The 22,512-nt window shown below is 38.9% G+C and overlaps 1 protein-coding gene across 3 annotated transcripts in view; it reads right to left on the bottom strand.

Annotated features, from left to right (window-relative positions):
* Positions 1-6,406, bottom strand: part of PTGER3 (prostaglandin E receptor 3) — a 110,585-nt gene extending 104,179 nt beyond the window's left edge. For all 3 annotated transcript variants that reach the window (XM_077120627.1, XM_077120628.1, XM_077120626.1), the window contains exon 1: positions 5,448-6,406. In XM_077120627.1, the coding sequence (XP_076976742.1) occupies positions 5,448-6,347 (900 nt within the window). In that variant the 5' untranslated portion in view covers positions 6,348-6,406. The remainder of the gene's footprint in view (positions 1-5,447) is intronic.
* Between the last annotated feature and the right edge of the window lie 16,106 nt (positions 6,407-22,512).

Below are 22,512 nucleotides of genomic sequence, written 5' to 3'. Positions count from 1 at the left end.
AATGCACTAGTCGAAATATAAATTTTGCACCAAATAAAGCTTTTTTGCTTTAGTCTCACACATAAGGTAAAATTTTAAAATAGTAATTACCATCTATTTTCAGCACCCTCTGCATATTTCTATAACAAAACCACTCGCTATGTTTTCTGTAAAATGTTGATATATACTTAGGGTACAAGAGACATATGGGGATCCCCAAGAAAAATTAGGCTCCATCTATGGTTACCTTCTTTAATCTAGGAAAGTTGGAATTTTCTAGGGAAAAGGGGGATTTGAGAGCCCTTCTAGTAACCCCTAAGATGTATGGCAGGAATTGAAATACAAACTTCTTATTTCTCTGATAAGGAATTGAAGGAAATGGGGTCACTCAAATTTGACATGTTACAGTTGTAGATCTTAATCAGAGTTGTGAGGCATGAATGAGATAAATGCAGCATGTTGGTGGATTATAAAACTGCTACAGAAATCTAAGTGGCTGGAGGGAGGACTTCTACCCCTGCAGTACAAGGCCAGAGCTGAAAACCAAAACATGGCACCCAGGATCTCTGGCCTAATACCTCAGAACCCCCACTTAAATCACAGTCTGTTGCAAATGCTTGGAGCACATATTTCTAAGAGTTATTCCCATAAAACTGAATGTATAGAAACTTTTTATACTCGAGCAGTTGACCTTTACAGATTTTTCAAAAGAGAGAGGCCAATGGGTTGCAACTGTATTACAACTCTAGACCATCTGAATTTCTTCAAGTATGATGGCTTAAGAAGTGTTTAACTCTTGGCTCTCTTTGATAAACTCAAAATAGAAAGATCCCCAAATCTGCATTTTTTAGCTCTGATTTGTCTCATTCATCTTCAAGTTACATTGGCCTCTGGATGTATCACTTAGCTATATCTACCATGTCCAAAATTCCCAGAAATTCAGGAAGCCCCCATATTCTTACACAACACCAACCAAAAACTTCCCTTTCCAAATTGCCCATTTTGGTTCATCGAACCACAATTCTCCCACATAAGAGAACCTGAGAATAATATAAATGGAGAAAGATCTTAGACATCTATTAGTCCTACCTCTGCATTCCCTGGATGAGTAACTTGCCCAGATACATAACTTGCCCAGGCTGCAAATTTAGGACTAGAATTACTGGCCTCTACCTAAGTTAAAGAAACAAACAAGCATAAAACCCTTAAAATAAACTCAAACTCAGCTATCTTGAATTAGAACTCTGGTTCTAATATCCTTTATACTCAAGTTCCTGTTATCTAAATGAGGGAGGTCATAGTGGCAGTCTTAGAGGATTCAGTTAAGTGGGGTATTATATATATAAAATATTTACCAGTGTGTAGGACATAGCAGATGCCCAATAAAAGTCTGTTTTATCAATCACTCCTTAAATTGCCCATTTCTAATAGCAGAGGTTCTCTCCTGCATTTCCTTCTCAGACTCATCTCTTCCCACTGTCTCTGCCCTAAGGCCCTAACTGTCCTACAAAAGCAAGCCATAACTGATCTCTCATCCTCATTTATCAGCCCAAATCCACCCACGACCTACAGTCATGCCAATCATTTTAAAACTCTCTCCCTATTCAAAAACCCCTGAATTTTGCTAATCATCAAAAGTCTGCAGTCTTCATCCTGTACTAACTATTCCTACCCGGACCCACTAACCTTCCCAAATGCTTCCCATCATTCCAAGCGTGCACACTCTGCTCTCCACAGGTGGTTTCTGGCACCCTCTCTCAGCATGAGATCTGTCTCTGCAGTCTCGGCTCTTCCTGGAAGCCTGCTCTGGCAAACTTAGATAGATTTTTTGTTTCTTAGCGCCAAAGGCATCAATTGTATGCTATTTTGTGTTCTCTAATTGTTTCACTCATAAATAAGGAAATTCTGCTTCCGAGCAGTGTTTGTCATCTATAACCTTGGAACAGAATAAAAGTAAGCCTTGTAAGTTTTTGCCTATAATCTTGAGACAGCAAATGTCTGACTCAGTATCCACAAATGCAAACAAGGATGCTTCAGTTGAAGAAAATACATCACAATATAATTGTGATTTTTTTTCTTAATTTAAGGAAACACTAAAATATCTTTGAACAATATATTGTAGATTACAGATTATAACTCTCTGACCCATTTTTAATAAGCCTATTTAATGTCCCTTCCACAGCACCTAAAATGTATTATTGTAAACTAAAATTGTAAAGAATTCTGATAATCTCAACTTTGATAAAAACTAATCATAGAAGATGTTTCCTATAATACTGATGAACATGTTTAATCATTTTCATTGAAGAAAAATCCTGAATATGGTGGGGATTTATTAGCAGAGAAGATTAGCAATTGAATAACACTTCTTTAATACAGTAAAATAGCATTAGTTTGGTAAAATAATCTATCACATGTGGCATATTATAGGCAAATTCATTGTTCAAAATATTTCAGTGTTTTCTTAAATTAAGAAAAAAAATCACTATTATATTGTGATGTATTTTCTTTAACCAAAGCATCCCTTTTTGCATTTCTGGATACTGAGTCAGGCATTTGCTGTCTCAAAATTATAGGCAAAGACTTGTAAGACAGCTTTTATTCTGTTCCAAGGTTATAGATGACAAACATTGTTTGTTCCTCATACCTCACTTTTCACAATGTTGATGGCTCAATATTTACTATTTTTAAGATAGCTACAATATCAGCCACCTTCTACCTGTTTGGGGAATGCCAGGTTTACATAAGTACAAAATATACTCACAGATTCTTCTGAACAATACCCTGTTATTTCTGGTTCTGGAAACATGCATACCATATCAAATTAACCAGTTTTTGGTGAGCTTCATTCATGAGAAATAACATAATAATCACAACAAAAAATCAAACAGATTGCCTTGTCGAGTCAACTGGCCAATTCCAGTAAAACGACAATTTGATGCTTTAAATGAACACTGGCTGAGAACTGCGGATGATCTATTATGGTGACATTATTTCCCACTGTATTCTCCCTTAACTTGGCATCTCATATTGTATTTTAGAAAGTTTCTGGGAAAAGAGGAAAAACAAAAAGCTTTCCTTGCATCATAGATAAACCCCTATTCTAAGTATTTATATGGAGAGAATTTGTAGTAGTTGGGGCATTTTCTTTATATGGTATTTCTGCATTAAGTTTCCCAGAAGTAACAACTGAAAATTATAGTTACGATTGCCTTCTACACTTGATCTTAGCCAAAAGGCCAAGAAGTGATTATGATTGTCTCCTAAGAGAAGATATCAGGGTTTTTTAAGTAAGGAGTTTGGATAATTTGATTAGTAGCCTACACCCAACTCAACAAAACTAATAGGAAATATATATCTTGCCCATAGTTAAGGAAAATAAGTATAAAAACAATCTCTCACTTTAACACTAATATACTGAAAATTCTATTCACTAAGTTTTAGCATTTTCATTCTTATAATTCCCTAAACTATTAAGAAAGTTTATTGTCAATTTCTTTCCTTTGAAATAATTGCAACTTTGTACTATAGATCCTTCTGAAGATATCTGGAGATTTAATTTCAATGGTGCACAAACCAGAAGATAAAAAACCATTGCCTTTAGATTGAAAGCACCCATGTGGAAACCATGAATTTCTTCTCTGAAATACGACCACATGCTGAATTTAAGTTTAATATTTTTATAAGAACTGAATTAATAAAGTGGCTAATTAATGCCGTAAACCAATAAATATTACTTGGATGTATATATTAATTAAAATTAAATAAACAGTTCCAGACATAGATTCAGTGTTTTTGGCCAAACTCAGGAACAATTTTCAGGATCTAAATTCTTGTTACGGCTACCATGCTCATGGTATTAGAATCAAAGTTGCCAGATAAAACATATATTACGTAGTTCCTTTTCTAGATTTTTCTTAAACTGTTAGTTTAACTAACATATGGGTAAGCATTTTATTGATACGATTTGTCTTTTTTCTTCTGGGACACAAATCACTGATACAGCAAACTCAAAAGGTATGAGAATCAAATGACAGTTGTAAAAAATACAGATATTCTGCTTGCCTTTAAAACTTATGTTGATTGCCACATTTAAGTAAAATGGTTATTATTTTTTTGCCTTCTGTTTGGCCCCCTGCACATCCCATTCCTCAAGCACGGAAGTAAATATGTCTAAAACTGGTGCTAGTTTTGATAAGCCCTGGTGATGACATCAGCCTGAGCTCCAGCTCCTGGAAGGGAGAAGTCACCTGGCTGTTAGGTCCCAACATAGTCTCCCTGTCACCACACTTCACTGGTTTGGAGCTAACCAAGCCTTATGCTCTGAACATTCACTACCTGTTACAACCATGCAAGGATCCTTCATATAAAACATAACTGCTCTATCAAATGAAAAGGAAGCTTGAGGGTGGGGACTGCATTTTTATTTTAAAATACAAAGAATTTTAAACTATTCTTGGGCTGGGTTGTGAGAACTGTATCCATGGGTTTCACAGACTTACCACAACAGTCTAACACATTTACAGGCCCAATAGATCAATGTCTATAATTCTGCGACAGTCACCGGTTCTTCTTTCAGCAACACCTATTAAGGCAGGCTGGCCTGAGACCTAATTAGTAAGCAATACTTTTCCACAAAAATTTCTAGCTTAAAACACCACAGAGGAAAATCTCAAAAATGCCACTACCAGTGGCCTGGAGCACGTGGAAACATAACTTGCTCCCAGGCGGAGCCGGGCCTACAGAACTGGCCTTTTCAACCCATTCCAGCTGTGGCCGTGTCCCAGTTCTGTTCCTTGATTGCAACAAGGGCGAGCAAGAACTGGTCACAGGGAGTTACAGGGCTGCAGTGACTGAACATGCACTGCCTGTCCCTTCAAGCACTTCCTAGTTAGAAAAGTACCACCTGGAGGGCTGGAACTGGCTGCAGCGGCGGGAAGCGTTCCCTTTCTCTGTCATCCCGTCTAGAGTGAGCACAGAGCACTCTTCCAGCACTCGGAAGCTGCAAGAGGGCTGTGCCCGTGGCAGTTACGGCGCTTCTACTTCAATCGCCTCAGCGCGCCAAAGGGATCCAAATCAGACAGTCCAGCTACAGTTGGCATCGCCATTCGGCTCCCAGAGCACCCGGGTTGAATGCCTCTCTGCACTTGCACTGAGAGGATACCTGGGTATCTCCTCCCTCCGGGATTAGAAAGAGAGCACCTGCAGGGCAGCAAACCCGAGGTCTCCGTGTGCGTCTACCTGGCCCCTAAAGCGCGATTCCCAGCACGTCAAAGGCCCTCAGGAAATAAATGTAGAGAGTGACTCTGAAGTCACAGGACAGTGAAGGCGGAGAGGCCTTCCCAAGGCTCCGCAAACACAACCCAGCGATGCAGGCACTCCCAGAAGTTCCCACCTTCCTCGGTCGCGCAGGCCCACCCTGCCCTCCCCTTTCCAGGCCGTCACCCCGGAACCTAGTCGCTACCTACCAGTATCGGCGACCAGCACACCAACAGCACGCACATGATCCCCAGGAGTTGGATGGCTGTCTCTGTGGTGATCCGGCCCCACTGGGCGCTGGACTGCGACGCCGTGGCCTTGGCCCGGCATCGGGACACCAGGGCTCTAATAGTGGCCAGATTACAGGTGAAGGTGACGGCGAGCGCCAACAGCCCCAGGAAGGCGAAAGTGGAGACAAAGAACAGGTTGCCCCAGTCGTCCCCGGAGCTGGTCCCGTTGCCCCATCCTCCCACGGTGCTGAGGAAGCACCACGTCCCGGGCCACTGGATGGTGTAGTGGCCCACGCCCAGCACGGGCAGCAGGCTGAAGGTCAGGGCAGCCAGCCACACGCCGAGTAGCGCGGCACGGGTGGAGCGCGTCTTCAGGTGGCTCGCGTACCAGTGCGGCGCCCGGATGGCCAGCGCCCGCTCCACGGCCATGACGCTGGCGATGAAGAGCGAGGACAGCCCGGAAACGGTCATGGTCAGACCGAAGAACGTGCACAGCCGCCCCGACGGGTCGATGTGCGCCCAGTTCTGGTCCGAGAGGTACACGGCGATGACCACCGGCGCAGTGAGCAGCTGCCCGACCATGTCGGTCAGCGCCAGACAGCCGATGCACAGCAGGAAGGACTTCTTGCGCCGGCTCTCCCGGCACCTGTAGCTCCGTGACACCAGCAGCATGGCCAGCGCGTTGCCCACGAAGCCCGTGATCATCATGGTGATCGGGAAGGCCACGGACACCGAGCCGCCCAGCTGGCCGGGCCCCGGGGCGCTGCTGAGGTTGCCGCGCGCGTCGCCGGACGCCTCCCGCGCCCACATGCCGGGATAGGAGTAGTTGAGGCAGGTACAAAAGGGGGCGCCCCCGCCGTCGCCCCGCGTCTCCTTCATGCTGGTTTCGAGGTGAGGAGGGGACGACGCCCAGAGAGCAGCAGCCGGAGCTGGCAGGCGCGGCGCGGGAGGCGGCGGAGGACGAGGGCGGCCCGGGCTGGGGCTGGAGCTGGCCTGCCCTCCATGGTGCCCCGCGCGGCCGCCGCCGCGCTCCTTTGCCCGGGCCTCGGCGCGGCGGCGCTGGGGCGTTCGCGCCACTCGGGCAGCCGCGCCGTCCGCTCGCCGCAGCCTCTAGCTGGGAGCAGCGCAGAGGTGCACCGCCCGGTCTATAAGGCCGAGGGGCGGGACGCCTGTGGGTGTGGGAAGGAGTGCGGCGGGGGGAGGGGGGAGAAGCAAGCGAGCGCCCACTGGGCTGTCGCACGCTAGCTCCACCGGCCGCCTGGGGTGGTGCGGGCGGATCGCGACGTCCCCTCGCCGCGCGGCCCAGCCCCGCGCGTCCTCCAGGCCCTGGCTTCGCTCTTGATCTCAGCTGGAGCAGAGTCGCTGGACCTCGAGCGCCTGAAAAGTTTCACTCAGCTTCCCGACCGCAGGCAAGCTGCAGCGGAGGAGCGCCCGCCGTCCTCCTACTGTATCCACTGACCATCCTCCTCCCGGGGAACTCCGGGAATTACGGTCACCTTCCCTTGAACCGTATCCGCGAGCCGTACTCCTGCGCGCAGCGGACCGTGAACTCGTCCACTCGGGTACTGAAATGCAGCAGGGCCCTGGTGATGCAGCACGGCTGTGAAATGCGGCACAGTGCCTCGGGGCTCGAGGTATTAAATAGGCACAGGAAAGCAAAACAAAATCGGAAGACAAGGAAATCCCAACTAACATTGCCCCAATCCCGCGCTCTCCCCCATAAAGTTTCTTCTCGGGCGAAAGTGGCTGAGACAAGAGGCAGGGCAAGCCTGATGTTCTCTCACGAAGCCTCCAACCATCCTTCACACTTCGCTCATTCTCATTCAATTAAGACTAGTAACTTTTCGGTGTTCTGAGGGCCTTCGACAGACGGAAACTTTGCCTTTGAAATAATACACATCTAGTAGGAAATGGGCATAATTACCTAGTGCCGTCTTATGTAATAAGTCAATATTTTATACGTATTTTCACAGGCTCCCTCCCCCCCCCAAACGATTAGAGCCTCTGCAAGGCACCATTTCTTTTATTATCACCCTTTCGAGCTGAGGAAACTGAGGTTCCTTGAAGTTAAGGGATGTCCTTAAGCAATTTTCTCATCTCAGTCACCTTATTTGAAGCACAGGGTTCATTGCATGAATACTATACTCTCTGCATGTGAAAATTAATGCTGAGGCCAGTTATTATCAATCCTAGGGAGGGCTCGATTTTTCAGTCTCTTCGCTTTATTCAGGAAATGAATGTATTTTAAGAATATTTACAAACTTCATTTTTCATCATATTTAAGAAATTAAACTTAATCACATAGCTGTGTTCTGGCATTATTCAAACTTCAGATTGCCTTTCAGAGCAAGTCCTGTGATTTTCTTTGCCTTTCCTTCCTTAGTTGTTATACCATATGGGTGTAAATGCGTGGTGGATGAGAATGGAATATGTCCCCCTGCATTCATTTATTGTGCTGGTCTAATTTTATATCAGAGCTTGGAAAATATATTGTAAGCTTATATCATTTCTGAAGGTGGAGAAACAAAATGTAATTCAAACTCCATTTAACAGCATATATTAATTAACACTAATTTCGTTTTAATTTTTGTCATGTTAAAAAATCTTTGCATTTTAAAATTGTATTCCTTTATTAAAATGTAATATTTACAATAAGAATGACAACTGGAATGAAATAGTGAAGTTTTTAAAAATATACCTTCCCCAAACTTCTGTCTTATTTGTTTGAATTATTCCTCAAATCCATATTTGGGGAAGTGTTTTTCCAGGATAATGTAAGTTGAAAAGTAAAATAATATCTGATCTTATTATCAGATATACGTTTTATCCAAAGCATTCAGATTGAAGTACATATTAAATGTAATTTTCAGCAACTAAAGAAATTATAGTGCAAGTATATATTTTATTTAAAAATTTAAGAATTTCATGATTCATGGAGCAAGGAAAGCAAAGCCGATCTCCAGTTACAGCAAAAATTATCATTTTTATTTACAATATTCGACTTTTTGAAACTTATACTTCTCCCACTGCAGTGCACACTGTAGCCAATTTGACTTCATAGGAGTGAAAAGTATTAGGAAACGTATTAGGGAAGAATTAATCTTAGCCTCTTTTACTCACCTCTATCAGTATACTAAATATGTTGATTTCAGTTATTTTGTGAAACATCCCTCCTTTCAGCCTGTGGCTTCATTCTCTTCTAAGTTGTCTGCTTTGTAGCTATTCACCGTGTAAAAAGTGATTTTAGGAATCTGACGCTTCAAACAATACTGAGCTAATGGTTGGATTCTGATTGGCACTTTTTGGTGCGTTACTACAGAAATAGTCTAATTGTGTAGGTCTGAAACAATAGCACCCTCTAGTGACGGAAAGTCTAATAACATGCTGTTTGCTTTACTACAGAGAATTTTTAAGTGACCAATCCTATGCTGTGATTAGGGAATATTTATTTCCTTAATGTCTACCTATCAATTCATAATTGTTGCCACTTTCTTTTCCTTTCAGCGCACAAACTGACATCTCTGCTTAATAAAAAAAACCAGTGGAGGATTAAACTGCAGAGTCAGATAATTGAAAGACCACATACAACCATGTTCAAATATACTTTTTAAAATTTAAAAGCACATATTCACTCAGTGAGTTTTACAGAAATCTGCCCTAGAAATTATTTTACTCTACAAATTATTTAATTGTACCTCTCTGATGTTTTACATTTTTTTAATTCATAACATAAATCAGTATTTAGTTAGTAGTGATGAATGGATTTTGCTATTTACTTCTACTGAAGTTCTATTAAGAGGTCTTAGAATAATCATTGATATAAAAATAAGATTAATAATTAGTTTCACATAATCAGGCCCTTGATTACCGCATTATGGTTGGAAGACATCTGCCAATTCTTTCTCCATGGAGTCAAATGCTACTTCAGTATTTTTCATTCATTCATTCATTCATTCAATATTTATTTAACAGATACACTGTCAGACACTGTTCGAGTCATTAAGTATGCAAAACCATAACATAAATGATTCTACACCTATGAAGTTTAAACTTTATTCAGAACTCCTGATTTATTAATCCCAAATAACAGAAGAAATAACGCTGACCTTAGTGGCTTCTACAACAGAGAATAGTCTGTATTCTTTCTTGTCTCCTCAGAATAGATGTGCCATGTAGGTGGCAACTTACATGGACCAATAAGAAAATTTTGTATAGTTTGTTAAAACTAGAAAAAATTATGTACTGTTTTCATGATTAAGTAGTATTTATCTCATGAATGAAAGAGGGATTTAAGATTCAAATATCAGTCAATGTAATTAATGTAATTATAAACAAAATAAAGGAGCTGCATTGAAGTCTTTGCTAAATCAAACATGGGTACACACCGAGTCTTTTTCTGTTGATTATCTTTTCTTTGTTACTCTACATAAGTATAATCTTCTGGCTAAAAACTGAACTTTGTAGTTAATTTATTGCTGTGATTCTGGGTTCCATTGCGTTCTTCTGAGGAATATTGATATTTTTGTTTCTTTTAGGCAGTTAACTTGCCTGGGTTGACATTGCCAACATTATCTCCCTGTATTATAGAGCAGCTATCTCTTTATCTCTGTCCTATTCTCATGGCTTCTCCCTGACGCTTTTTTTTTTGCATAGCTCAATACAGATTAGTTTCCCCTATGCTTGCATAATACATGCCAGTAGGTAGTGGAGCTCATTCTGTACTTTCCTTGGTGCTAAGGGTGCGCCTCTAATTTCTACCTGCTCTGCCAGCTTTAGGCTGTGCTAAGACATTTCAAGCTTGTAAAGCTTCTCCTTTCTGCCATTTAAAGTGCACATAGTTGGAGAAAGCACTGAGTTAAGAAAATCATCAAATAAATCTAGTCTTGCATAATTCTACCTTTTGAAATAAGATTCCTTTCTGGACTCTATTTGCTTTTTTGCCAGGTCTTATGGGGTCTCCTTTATTCATGCATAGTTTCGTTGTCAGACATGGATTTGGGCTGAAATCCTATTTCATTCTTTCTGTGATTCTCTCACTGCCAGGACTTCCTCTTTAAATTTGTAGTGGCTTTTTCAGCCTCCAACTCCAGTCTCTGGCACTTTCAGCCTGTAAACCTGTGTTTTTTTCATCACTAGTTTCCCAAAGCCATAGTCATGAGGGTTGGTCAGCAATCTCACTTCAAAAAGCTACACTTAATTCCTACCCCTTTCAGTTGAAGTTATTTGAGATTAATCCCTTTTCTGATTTTTATGTACTTTTGGATGCTTTCCAAGTGAACTTAAATAGTTGTGTTTTAAATTTCTTAATCTGATCTGTTTTTTTAATTATCTGCAGGAGCGAGGGCAGTATGGTATTAGCATAAAGATAGACATATAGATCACGGGAAAAAAATACATAGTGCCCTTGCAAGTTATCTTTTTGTATTTAACATGTGATTATCTCTTCTGGTCAGTTTGTATAGAAATTCTTCATTCTTTTTAAATACCACAGATAATCCAACTAATCCTTTCTGAAACAGATAATCAAACTAATCCTTTCTGAATGTTTGGCTTATTTTTAATTTTTGATATGAGAAATAGTGGTACTATAACACACATGTACATATTGATGCATCATTTGTGGGACTGTTTGTACATGATAAATTCTAAGAAGTGAGTTACAAGATGCTGATAATTTTCAAATTTTTATCTGCAGCCTATACTTCTCCATTTAACTCCATCATCATATGGTGACTTCTTTGTCATCCCATATGGATAGCTCATAGGTACCTTAAATTCAAAATGGAAGTTCAAATTTTCCTCCCCAATCCAGGTTCAATCTGAATCTTCCCATCATCCTTGCAGTTACTCAAACCAGAAATCCAAAGGTTAACCTTTGACTCTTCCCTTTTCATCATCCCTGTCTTCCAATCTATTAGTCAGTAGCATTGCTTCTAGTTCCAAAATTTATCTCATGTACGTTCACCTTTCTACATATCCACAGTCACCACCCAGATTCAGGTCACTACCATTTTCGACCTAAACTATTGCAAAAGTTTTTAAAACTGCCTTGATATTTTTTATCATTTTAAAGTATATGTTCATTATAACTAACAACGTTTATAGAGCATTTGTGCTATTTTTTAAATATTAATAATCTCTTCACTCCTCTTTATCTTCACTTCCAAATTAAACAGTATAAGTGGGTGGGGTGTGGTATATTCTTTCACACTTTTCTCTGTGTCCATACAAAGATATTTCCAATGTTATGAGTCCCTGAATATTATTGCTGCTTTAAAATATTTACAGTTGGATGGGTGAATTTTATTATTACTTTAATTTGGATTTCCCTATTGATGAAGTTAAATACATTTTTACATATCTATTTTTGAACTAAGTTCCTCTTCTATTAATTACTCAAGAATTTGTACATTTTCTAATGGATTATCTTTAGCTATTTGTAGGAGTTCTTCATATAGAGATATCACCTGTTTCACATTTTTTCCTATCTTGTTATTTACCTTCTTGTATATGATGTTAGTAACCATACATAAAACAATTATTCAAACAAATGCCCCATCTTTTCCTTCATGTTTTGAGGGATTCCTATTTAAGGTCAAGTCTCTCCTTAATTTACATACTGAAGTTATATTTTGGAATAATTTTGCTTTAATGTTCATATCTTTAATCCAAATAGATTTTTTATTTTTTAGCCCTATGAGGTGCGGTCTAAATTGTTAAATTTTTTGTGGATTATCACATGGATAGCTAACACCGTTTATTAAGTCAACCATAGTTTTTCTCTTAATTGAAATGCCATTTTTGTCACATGCTAAGTTTGTATATAGCCTGGCATCCAGATCTGTTTTTAAATGCCACTTTCTTGTAAACAAAACCAAAACCAAAACTACTTGGAGAAACAGCTGGAGCAAGAAAAATACTATATGATCCTAGAGCATCTTGTGGTACCAAATGATGAAGTGCTTAAAAAAGAAAAGGATGGGGACATGTCAGAGGGACACAAAGGACTCCCAATGGCCAAAGCTGTAACAATTTGTGCAACAAAATAAACAATATTATATTATATCCAAAAGCATAAAATAAATATATATAAGTCCATACTGATGTAAATGATTGAAAAGCGGGAAAGAAGAGCAACTGCACATAATTTATGTAGATACCCCTTCCACCACTGGGGATGAGCTTGATATAATGACTTATTTCCAAAGAATATACAGAAAGGGAAAAAGAGTAACTTTAAGGTAGAGAAAGCTGGCAAACAGGACCTTAACCATATGATGAAAGTTAACATCACCAGTAATGGCATGTGGACATTAGGTATCCCCTGGTATGGTGTAATTAGAAGGGCACCTCACTTCTGTGGTATTCCTTCCAAAAACCTGTAACAGTATCATTGGGAGAAACACAGACAAACTAGTTTGGAGAAGTATGTGGCCAATAATTCTAAAGATTGCAAAAATTGTGGGGGTAGGGGAAAGTCTGAGACTCTATCACAGACCAGAAGAGAATGAGGAGACATGAAAAATAATTATTTGTGGCCCCCTGGATAGGATCCTGGAATAGAAAATGGACATTAATGGAAAAACTGGCGAATTTCAAATAAAATTTGGAGTTTAATTGAGCAGTAATGTGTAAACATAGGTTTCTTGGTTTTTACAAACAAATCATGGTAACAAACTAACAATGTGGAAACTGGATGAGGGGTATGCGGGATACTGTATTATCCTTGTAACTTTTCTGCTGATCTAAAATTATCCCGAAAAAAAGTTTAAAAAGTATTGGCTCAGAGTTTATTTTCTTTCTATTCCATTAGATTATTTGTATATTTCTAGATGGGTACTATTTTGTTTTGGAGTACAACATTCATATAGTGAACTGAAAAAAATCTTGCTTAGATCAGTGATTTTTTTCATATGTACACACAATCATTACCACCATCCAGATTAAAATATACACAATTCTAGCAACCTAGGTTCCTTGTGCCCAAACCCAGTCCATAACCACCATGTAACTCTATGTTGGCCTGGCCTGATAGAATGAGTTAAGAAGTGTTTCCTTCTCTTCAAAGTTTTGGGAAAGTACGAGCAGAATTGGTGTTAATTCTTCTAAGAATGTTTGGTAAAGTTCCCCTGTGAAGCCATCTGGCCTGGGCTTTTCTTTGTTGGGATTTTTGATTCAAAAATGTTTTTTTCTTGAATCAGTAGTTTGTGTTTCTAGGAATTTGCCCATTTCATCTAGGTTATTTGTTGATGTATGGTTTTCATAATATCCATTTGTAGTCCTTTTTATTTCTGTGGGACAGGTAGTAATGTCCTCCACTCCCACCCCTTTATTGGATTTTAGTTGGGTTCTTTCTCATTGTCTATTCAAAGGTTGTCGATTTTATTGATCTTTTCAAGGATCCAACTTTTATTGTTGACACTATCGCTGTTTTAGATTTTCAATTTCTTTTGTCTCCACTCAAATCTTTATTTCTTGTTTTGGGTTTAGTGTGCTCTTTTTCTAGATCTCCCAGTTTTGATGTTAGATCTCCTAAGTTAGCTCCTTTTTAATGTAAGCATTTAGAGCTATAAAATTCCTTTTTAGCATTGCCTTTGTGTGCATCCTATGTTTTGGTGTGTTGCTTTCATTTTCATTAGTTTCAAGATATATCCTAGTTAACCTGTGATTTCTTCTTTGACCCAGGTGTTAGTACTGTTTAATGCCCACGTTTGCGAATTTTCCATTTCTTCCTCTATTTTTTCCTAGCTTCAATACATAGTGTGATTTCAGTATTGTTTGAATTTATTGAGATTTGTTTTGTGACCTAACGTATGGTCTATCCTGGAGAATGATCTATGTGCACTTGTGAAGAATGAATATTGGGCTTCTATTGGGTGAAGTGTTCTATACATGAATGATAGGTATAGTTGGTTTAGAGTATCATTGTATTTCCTTATTGATCTGCCTACATATTCTACTAAGGCAAATGGCATATTGAAGTATACTACTGTTAATGTAGAACTGCCTATTTCTTGCTTCAAGTCTGTCAATATTTGTTTCATACATTTTAGGGTTCTGCTATTAGGTGCATGAATATTTATAATTGTGTCTTTGCTGAACTGACCCTGCTAACACTATAAAATAACCTTCTTTTCCCTTTGTAACTTTTTTTTTCACTCTCTTTTTTCTGTTAAGTTCCCCAGCTCTCTTGTCTGCTACTTGCCTGGTATATGCATTTTTTTACACGTGTGCACTTTCAATCTATTTATGTCTCTGAATTCAAGGTCTCATAAACAGTTGGGTCTTACTTTTTAATGCATTCTGCCAATCTCTGCCTTTCAACTGGAGTTCACTCCACTTACATTTAAAGTGACTTTCTGATATGCAGAACTTTCTTTTGCCTATTCTCCTTTTGTCTGTCTTATTCCTTTCTTGACCCTCAATTCTCCCATTAATCTATTTTCATATTTATTAGAGACCCTTCTCATTTCTTTCTCAATATATTTGTGATTACTACGGGGTTAAAATATCATAAACCTATACCAATCATTGCTTGTAGGGCAGTGCTAATGGTATTGAACACCCTCAGCTTTTAACTGGGAATATCAATATCGTCCTAATTTTTTAAAGAAAATTTTGCCGGATACAAAATTCTTGACTAGCAATTGTTTTGTTTCAACACTTTATCTTAGAATATTCTTCTATACCCTTTCTTCTCCTTCTGGGATTCCCATGATACATATATTGGTACAGTTGATGTCCCATGGTCTTATAGGCTCTATTTGCTCTTTATTTCTGCTCCTGGGCCTGAATATCAATTGTCTTGTCTTTGAGATCACTGATTCTGCCTTCTATCACCTACAATCTGCTGTTGAAACCCTCTAGGAAACTTTTGTTATTGTGTATTTGTTTGGTTCCTTATTAAAGTTTGAGTTTCCAAATTGTTCAGATTTCTTTTCCTCTTTCTCCGTATTTTCCCCCTTATCTCCTTGAGTAGATTGAGGGTCATTTTTCTGAAGTCTTAATCCAGTCAATTCAATGTCTGGCCCTTTTCAGTAATGGTTTGGGGATTTTGATGTTCCTTTGGTGGGCCATCCTTTTCTGTTTGTCATGTGATCTTCTGTTGCACACTGTACATTCTATTTTAATGTTAAGGATAGGATTTAGTCCCTTAGCTGTTCTTAAGCTGATGTCACCAGCTAGTGGTATGAGATTTTCTTGAATGCTAGGAGCTAATTAAACCAAAGCAAAATGCACCTTTCCAAACTGACTTTTTCTGGGGGCCTTCTCTAGTATTTTAACACTACCAAGAAAAGCAGCCATAGGGAAATAGGAAGTGCAGTCTCTTGTCTTACCTGATCTGTGTGAAGCCTGTTTTATTTCCTGCCAACACCTTAAAAATTCTTGCTTACAGTAGTTTGAATTCCCCTATGTCCCCCTTTAGGCTTTCTTCCTTTCAGGGGCGCTGTGTTTTACTGCATAGTCCTTTGCCTGAAGACATTTCTAAATTACTTGTCCTACTGTCTTAGCTGCCTGCAACTCAGAGAGCCAGCCTGAGACAAGTTTCCCAGCTCAGCTCCTCAGACTTCCATCAAATATATAGGCACTAACGTACACGCACCTCAGTGTACACACAGGGGCCCAAACAGGAACACAAATTAGCTCCATTCTGCATTGTGGAAGGGGTGGGGTGGTGCCAGGAAGGGAATTGGGCACTATGGCCTTTAAAGCAGTTTTCTTGATTAACTTGCACAGTTAATGCAAACCCTTTAACTGTTCTTCATAGTTTTGAGGATGGTTAGGGTCTTAAATTCCTTTGTGGCCTTTGCTCGAGGGGTTGGAACAACGTCTGCTCACAGAGCAAGGAGCTAATAACCTGAAGTAGCTAATCAAAAGCAGTCATTAATCATTAGGTCTCACACCTCCAGTTTTCGGAGGATCTGGTCTTTATGTCCTGCCCTGGCACCAACAAGCTTTACCAGAAGCCAACCAGCAGCTCCCAGTGCTGCTTATCACGAGGTGGGGCATAGGGGAGTAGTTACCATAGGGAGAATGAAACTCACTCACTGGTATTAACTGCACACCAGCTTCTTCCTCCTGATCCTCCCTGAATGTTGTCGAGTGTTAACACTGTACTCTGGACTTTCCAAGTAGTTGATTCAGACAGTTCCTACCAGTAAATAGTTTGGTGGAAGGACTGATTCCTGGATCTTCTTACTCTGCCATCTTTCAACATTGCTTCTCCAAAATATGGCTGACTTTAATCAAAATCTACCTTAAATTAGTACAAGTATTGGTTTTAGCCATATAGATTAAGCTCTTCTGATTCTGATCTTTTAAGAATTCTGCTGCCAAGAATAATTTTCGGTCCTTCGGACTTCTCATCACATAACACTTTTTATTTTGTAATGTTTTCCTTGACCCACTAGAACAGCTTGCTGTTTCACCATCTAATCATTACCGAGTCCACTTTATTATGTAGTAAGGACTCAATATACATCTATTAATAGAATGAATTATTTTTCTGTCCTAATATTGATACATCCAACATTTGATTACCCAGATACTATCAATTACCAAATTTAAAAAAAGGCTGCTGCTAACTTTCTGAGGAAAAAAAATAAAGGATTTTACAAAAATGAAGAGCTTTTACTGACTCAAGCAGTCCAGAAAATTTAATCAAAAAGCAATGACCAGGGCGGGCCGCGGTGGCTCAGCGGGCAAAGTGCTTGCCTGCTATGCCGGAGGACCTCGGTTCGATTCCCGGCCCCAGCCCATGTAACGAAAACGGAGAAACAAAATACAATAAAACAAGAAAATGTTTAAAAGATGTTTCCCTTTCTTCCTCTCTTCCTTCCTTCTATCCTTCCTTCCTTCTCTCTGTCTTTCCTTTAAAAAAAAAAAAAAAAAAAAAAAAAAAAAAAAAAAAGCAATGACCAATGACACCGAATGATACAGTGGTGCCTAAAATTAACGTTTATTATCGTGCTATACACATCTTAGGAGTTTTAGAAGATTTTCTTTGGCATCCAAATTAAACTATAAATACTATTTTTTTTTTTCCTGACAGATGGTTAAGACTCTTTCAAATGTGGAAAAATGTAAGTTGGCTATTTTACAAATGACCAAACTCACAGTTCAAACATGTTGTATCTCATCTTTTGCCTCAACATGTAGGTGGTAAGGTACTTGGCCCAGACCAAATGATATGGAATGCTTTATGAGAAGCCTGTACTTAAAGCAATCACTTCCATTACTATTAAGTTGGGGAAAACACTAAAACATAACAATTACAAATGAAATATCCCCATCTTTTCTTGGCACTCTTGTATCATATGGTTTTAATGCCACAAATTCTGCTACACTAAGGTATGTAGCCTGAGAATTACCGATGAGTAGGGAATGAATTAAATACTTTCTGACCTTTTCTGTGATTCTAACAGATCAATAACAGATCAATAACAATAATAAGGAGATGAAGTTTGATTCAGAACAACGCAATCTTGAAATCCCAATCACACTACTTACCAACATGCAATTATTTAATATTCTCTGATGACATCCATTAGTGGCAAATTACAATCACTTTTAAGCCTGAATGGTAATATTACTCAAATTATAATTTATTTTCTCCAATCAGAAATCTGATGTGGGGAAGTAATCTCTGAGAAAGTAACATTTTTGGCAGGTTCAATACAATGAGACTGTTATTCACCAGACTTTACTTTGAATTCTATTAGCTTCTAGTTCAGAATGAGAAAAACTGTTTTTAATTTGTTGTTTATTTTGCATATGATATATCCCACTGTACTTATGGCATGGGGTCATGCACTCTGGAAGAACTCAACTTACCAACTCACAGCTTACACTAATTTTTGTACAGAAGCACGAAAGCAATAGTTGACCACCTATCTAACTTCCAGTCTAATACTCTCTGATGCCCCATTTCCTTAGTAATACAAATACAACTTACAAATAGCAAAATGCATGTTATCGAGGCTGATCTGTTCCGATCCTATCTCAGTAGTTGCAATAAAACACTTGTTGGCATATAATAGATGGACTATGAACAGATGAACTTCTAGAGATTCTATACTTCACAGCATACACGGACTGACTTCATGCCTTTTTTAGTTTACGAAGAAATGGTCTTAACTTTTTTAAGCAATAGGTAAAAAATGTTTTCTCTTGACACTTAGGTTTAATGGCTAATTCCTATAATAGTCTATCTGGTAAAGATAACTTCAGAATTAAAAAAGAAAACCCTTTGGAAATAAAATAATCTTCAGTAAAGACCACTTATTTTAATAGTACAAAGTGCACTAATAATGCTGGGAGGTGGGAGGTGGGGTGGGGCCCAAACCTCTGAAGAAACTTAAGAGGGTGGTGCAATGGTGGCTCAGTGGCAGAATTCTTACTTGCCATGCTGGACAACCGGGTTCAATTCCCAGAGCCTGCCCATGCCAAAATAAATAGATACGTAAATAAGGAAAAATTAAAACAGAAACAGAGAATAACTGACTTGCTTGTCAAATACTGAGTGCCTGCTATGACAGTAACTGCGCTAAGGGCTGGGGACACTGGCGAAATAGATAAGTTCTTATAAGAAGTTCACCTAGCTCCTGTGGAAACTCCTAAAAATCAAGAATGTCACCTTAATGTTCTGAATTGTCCTGAAGAACGAGCTGGAAAAAAGGGATGGTAACAGCATGTTAGGGCATTTCAGGCATAGGAAATCTGTATGGACGAAGATGAAATTACCTAAGCAATTTAGTACATCTAACACTGTTAGTATATTAGGATATTATACCCAAGTATGCTGGAGTTGGGAGAATGAGCCCTGAAAAAAATCACAAAGCTTTTTATAAGGACTTTAGTTTAAACCTGAAAGCCATGAGAAGACACTGAGACATGAGAAGAAACAACACAGGAATTGCTAGTAAGACCATTCTGCCATCAGTGTGAGGAATGGTCAATGCCCAGTGCAACAAATTCATATAGCAAATACTACTGAAAACCTACTGTATGCAAGACAAGATCACAGATGAACATCAATTAAGTCACTGTATCCTAGCCTATAAAAAGCAGCGGCAGTATTGATGAAGCACTGTGGGCCTGATGGTTAAAGAGGGAAAACTATCAATGTAGGTAAAAAGATTAGGTATGGAGTGGGAAAGCAAACGAGAAATCTTAGAGGACTTCCAAGTTCCTGATAATGCTGGTCAGTGTGAAATACTGGTTTTAGTAGACAGAGGGTTTAAGGAAAATTTGATGAAACTGCTTATTTCACATTTAAAGGGAAAAACACAGGAGGCAGTTAAGATGTGATCTGGTGTTCTGCAAAGTGGGAAACAAGCATCAGAGAATTAGCATATACGAAATATTTGAAGACATGGGTAGAGAGCAAAAGTAACCAACATTTGATGTGTAGTTATCCTGTGACACTATTAAAGGCATTTATGAAACAATTCCTATTACCCCATGAGACAGACCCTAGTATTAATATTCACTACATAGGTGTGAAAACTCAGGTATGTTTATACATGCTCAGGGTCATCCAGTTGACATCAAGTAAAAACTCAAACCAGGCACTGTGACTTCAGAAGAATATATTGAGAATGGGAAGAAAATATAAAGGAATCAAATATAATTGTCAACTCTACACACCAACTAAAGCACTTCATATTACATTCAGTTCTTAAGTTTCTCAGGTTTGAAGTACTGAGATTTTGTGATGACCTCACTGAAATTAAGCTGCAGGTGTTTCATTTTTGGTTAAGCACCAAACTCTCTTTGTTCTAAGTTTAATATAAGATCTTTAACACATCAGCATCAAGGTGGTCCACTTTAATTCTGACTATTACCACAAGGTTCCTTCTCTTCCTCCAATATTTCCCACAAGAGTACTTTTGGTTTCCTAAATACAATAAAATCTTCAGCATCTTGGCAAATAGAATACCTGTAAGTTCGTCCTTAAAACTACTCAATTTCTCAGTTTTCCCTCATCATTAAGGAAGATGTGATACTTGCCATCTTATCAGGCACCGTCTCTGCCCAAAGTATTTTACAAGAGCAATCCCCACTAGTCTGCGGCTGAAGAACGGTCCTTTACATTTTCCACATCATAACCAGTTCTTCATATTTCCTTTAAATCAAGATACATAGCATTCCTCAAAATCTCCTTAGACGTATTTCATTCATTCATTCAAGTATGTAATAATTTACATGACTATGGTGAATCTTTTCCCATTAGCTTTTTTTCATTTTGCATGGGCAGCACTGGGAATCGAACCCAGGTCTCCGGCATGGGAGGGGAGAATTCTGTCACTGAGCCACTGTCACACCACCCAGCCATTAGCTTTTATTTTGGTAAATAGCAATGTATAGGAACTACAGGCATACTTCATTTCATCTTATTGTGTTTCGTTTTATTGCATGTCAGAGAGACTTACTGACCCTACATTGAGCAATTCTACCGGTGCCATGTGCTCACTCCATGTCTATGTCACACTTTGATGATTCTCACAATATTTTCAATTTTTTCACAATTATATGTGATCTTTGATCTGTGATTTCTGATGTTACTATCGTAACTATTTTGGGTTCCTTAAACTTTGCCCTAGAGTTAGACTCTAGAACACAGGTTACCAGGAAATAGAATGGGCTTAGGGAATGGAGATTTGATGCTCGACTTGTAGAGAATTTCTATACATACTACTGGTAAAGGCTTGGAAACAGATGGAGGTAGGTGATGGTAGCACTTCATTATGAGTGTTGTTAGCACTGAACTGTACAGGTGAACGTGATTGAAGGAGGAAATTTTAGGATGTCTACATTACTAGAATAAAAACTGAAGGATAAACCACAGGATTTTACAACACAATGAACCCTATTATAGACAAAGGACTATAGTTAATAGTATAAGCATAAGAAAGCTCTTTTGTGAATTTTAACAAATGTACAATACTAATCCAATAGGGAGGGACAAGTAAAACATATAAACCTAATGTATACTATGGACAATAGTATTATTTTAATAATCTTTTATCAATTGCAGCAAATGAAATTACTGTTAAAAAAATAGTACAATTATAAAAAAGTGCTATCAACAACTGCAATGAATGTTCCACATTGGTGCAAGGTGTTGGTGGTGGAACAGGATTTGGGAACCCTGCATTTTATATAGGATTGTTCTATAAACCCACAAGTTCCCTAAATATTAGGAAAAAAAACAAACACACACATTTAATTTAATCATTACCACAACACCAACTAGCTGTTCTCCCATGTTTCTCCCTTTTCTATGGCCTTCCTATTACCTGAGATACAACGATATTGAAATTAGGCCAATTAATAACCTTACAATGGGCTATGAGTGTTCAAATGAAAGAGATGCATATCTCTAATTAAGAGCTAGAAATGATCACACAATCTTTAACCCTACCTTTTAATGAAACGGGATATACCTGAACCCATATCTCTCATCAGAAAACTGGGGAAATCAGAAGTCAGAAATGCTATGCATTTTCTATTTAAAAAGCATCTAGCATACTTGTAAAAATAGGAGGTAGAGTGGAGAAATTCCTCACCTTCTTCCCAACATCTACAACACTGGCTATGGATGCCATAGAACAGGAAGGAGAGACGGGAAACAAACACCTACTTTATCTTCATACTTTGCCAGAGCTGGTCTTGTGTTTAGAGCTTGCTCTGAACTTGATACTTATTACCAGATACTATTCAATACTGTTCAGAGGAAATTATTCCAAGTCCAAGATTAAGCAAATTTTAGCAGTTAAAAGGACAGTTAGAGTGCTTTATACAGTGACAGTTTAAGAGTAATTCAGGAAGCACACGATAAAACACTGTTTTGGGCAGGCAACATTGGCACAGTGGCAGAGCTCTTGCCTGCCATGCCAGAGACCCGGGTTCGATTCCGGATGCCTGCCCATGTAAAAAACAAACAAACACATAAAAGCACTGTTTTACTCCATGGAATAAGGTATGTAAAGTTGTGATAGGAAATACAACTAATTCTGGTGCTTTCCATTAAAAATTTACA

Source organism: Tamandua tetradactyla, chromosome 11, assembly GCF_023851605.1.
Source record: "Tamandua tetradactyla isolate mTamTet1 chromosome 11, mTamTet1.pri, whole genome shotgun sequence".
NCBI classification, from domain to species: domain Eukaryota; kingdom Metazoa; phylum Chordata; class Mammalia; order Pilosa; family Myrmecophagidae; genus Tamandua; species Tamandua tetradactyla.
The sequence above is the reverse complement of the archived record's forward strand: the minus strand, read 5'-3'. Positions and strand labels throughout refer to the sequence as shown.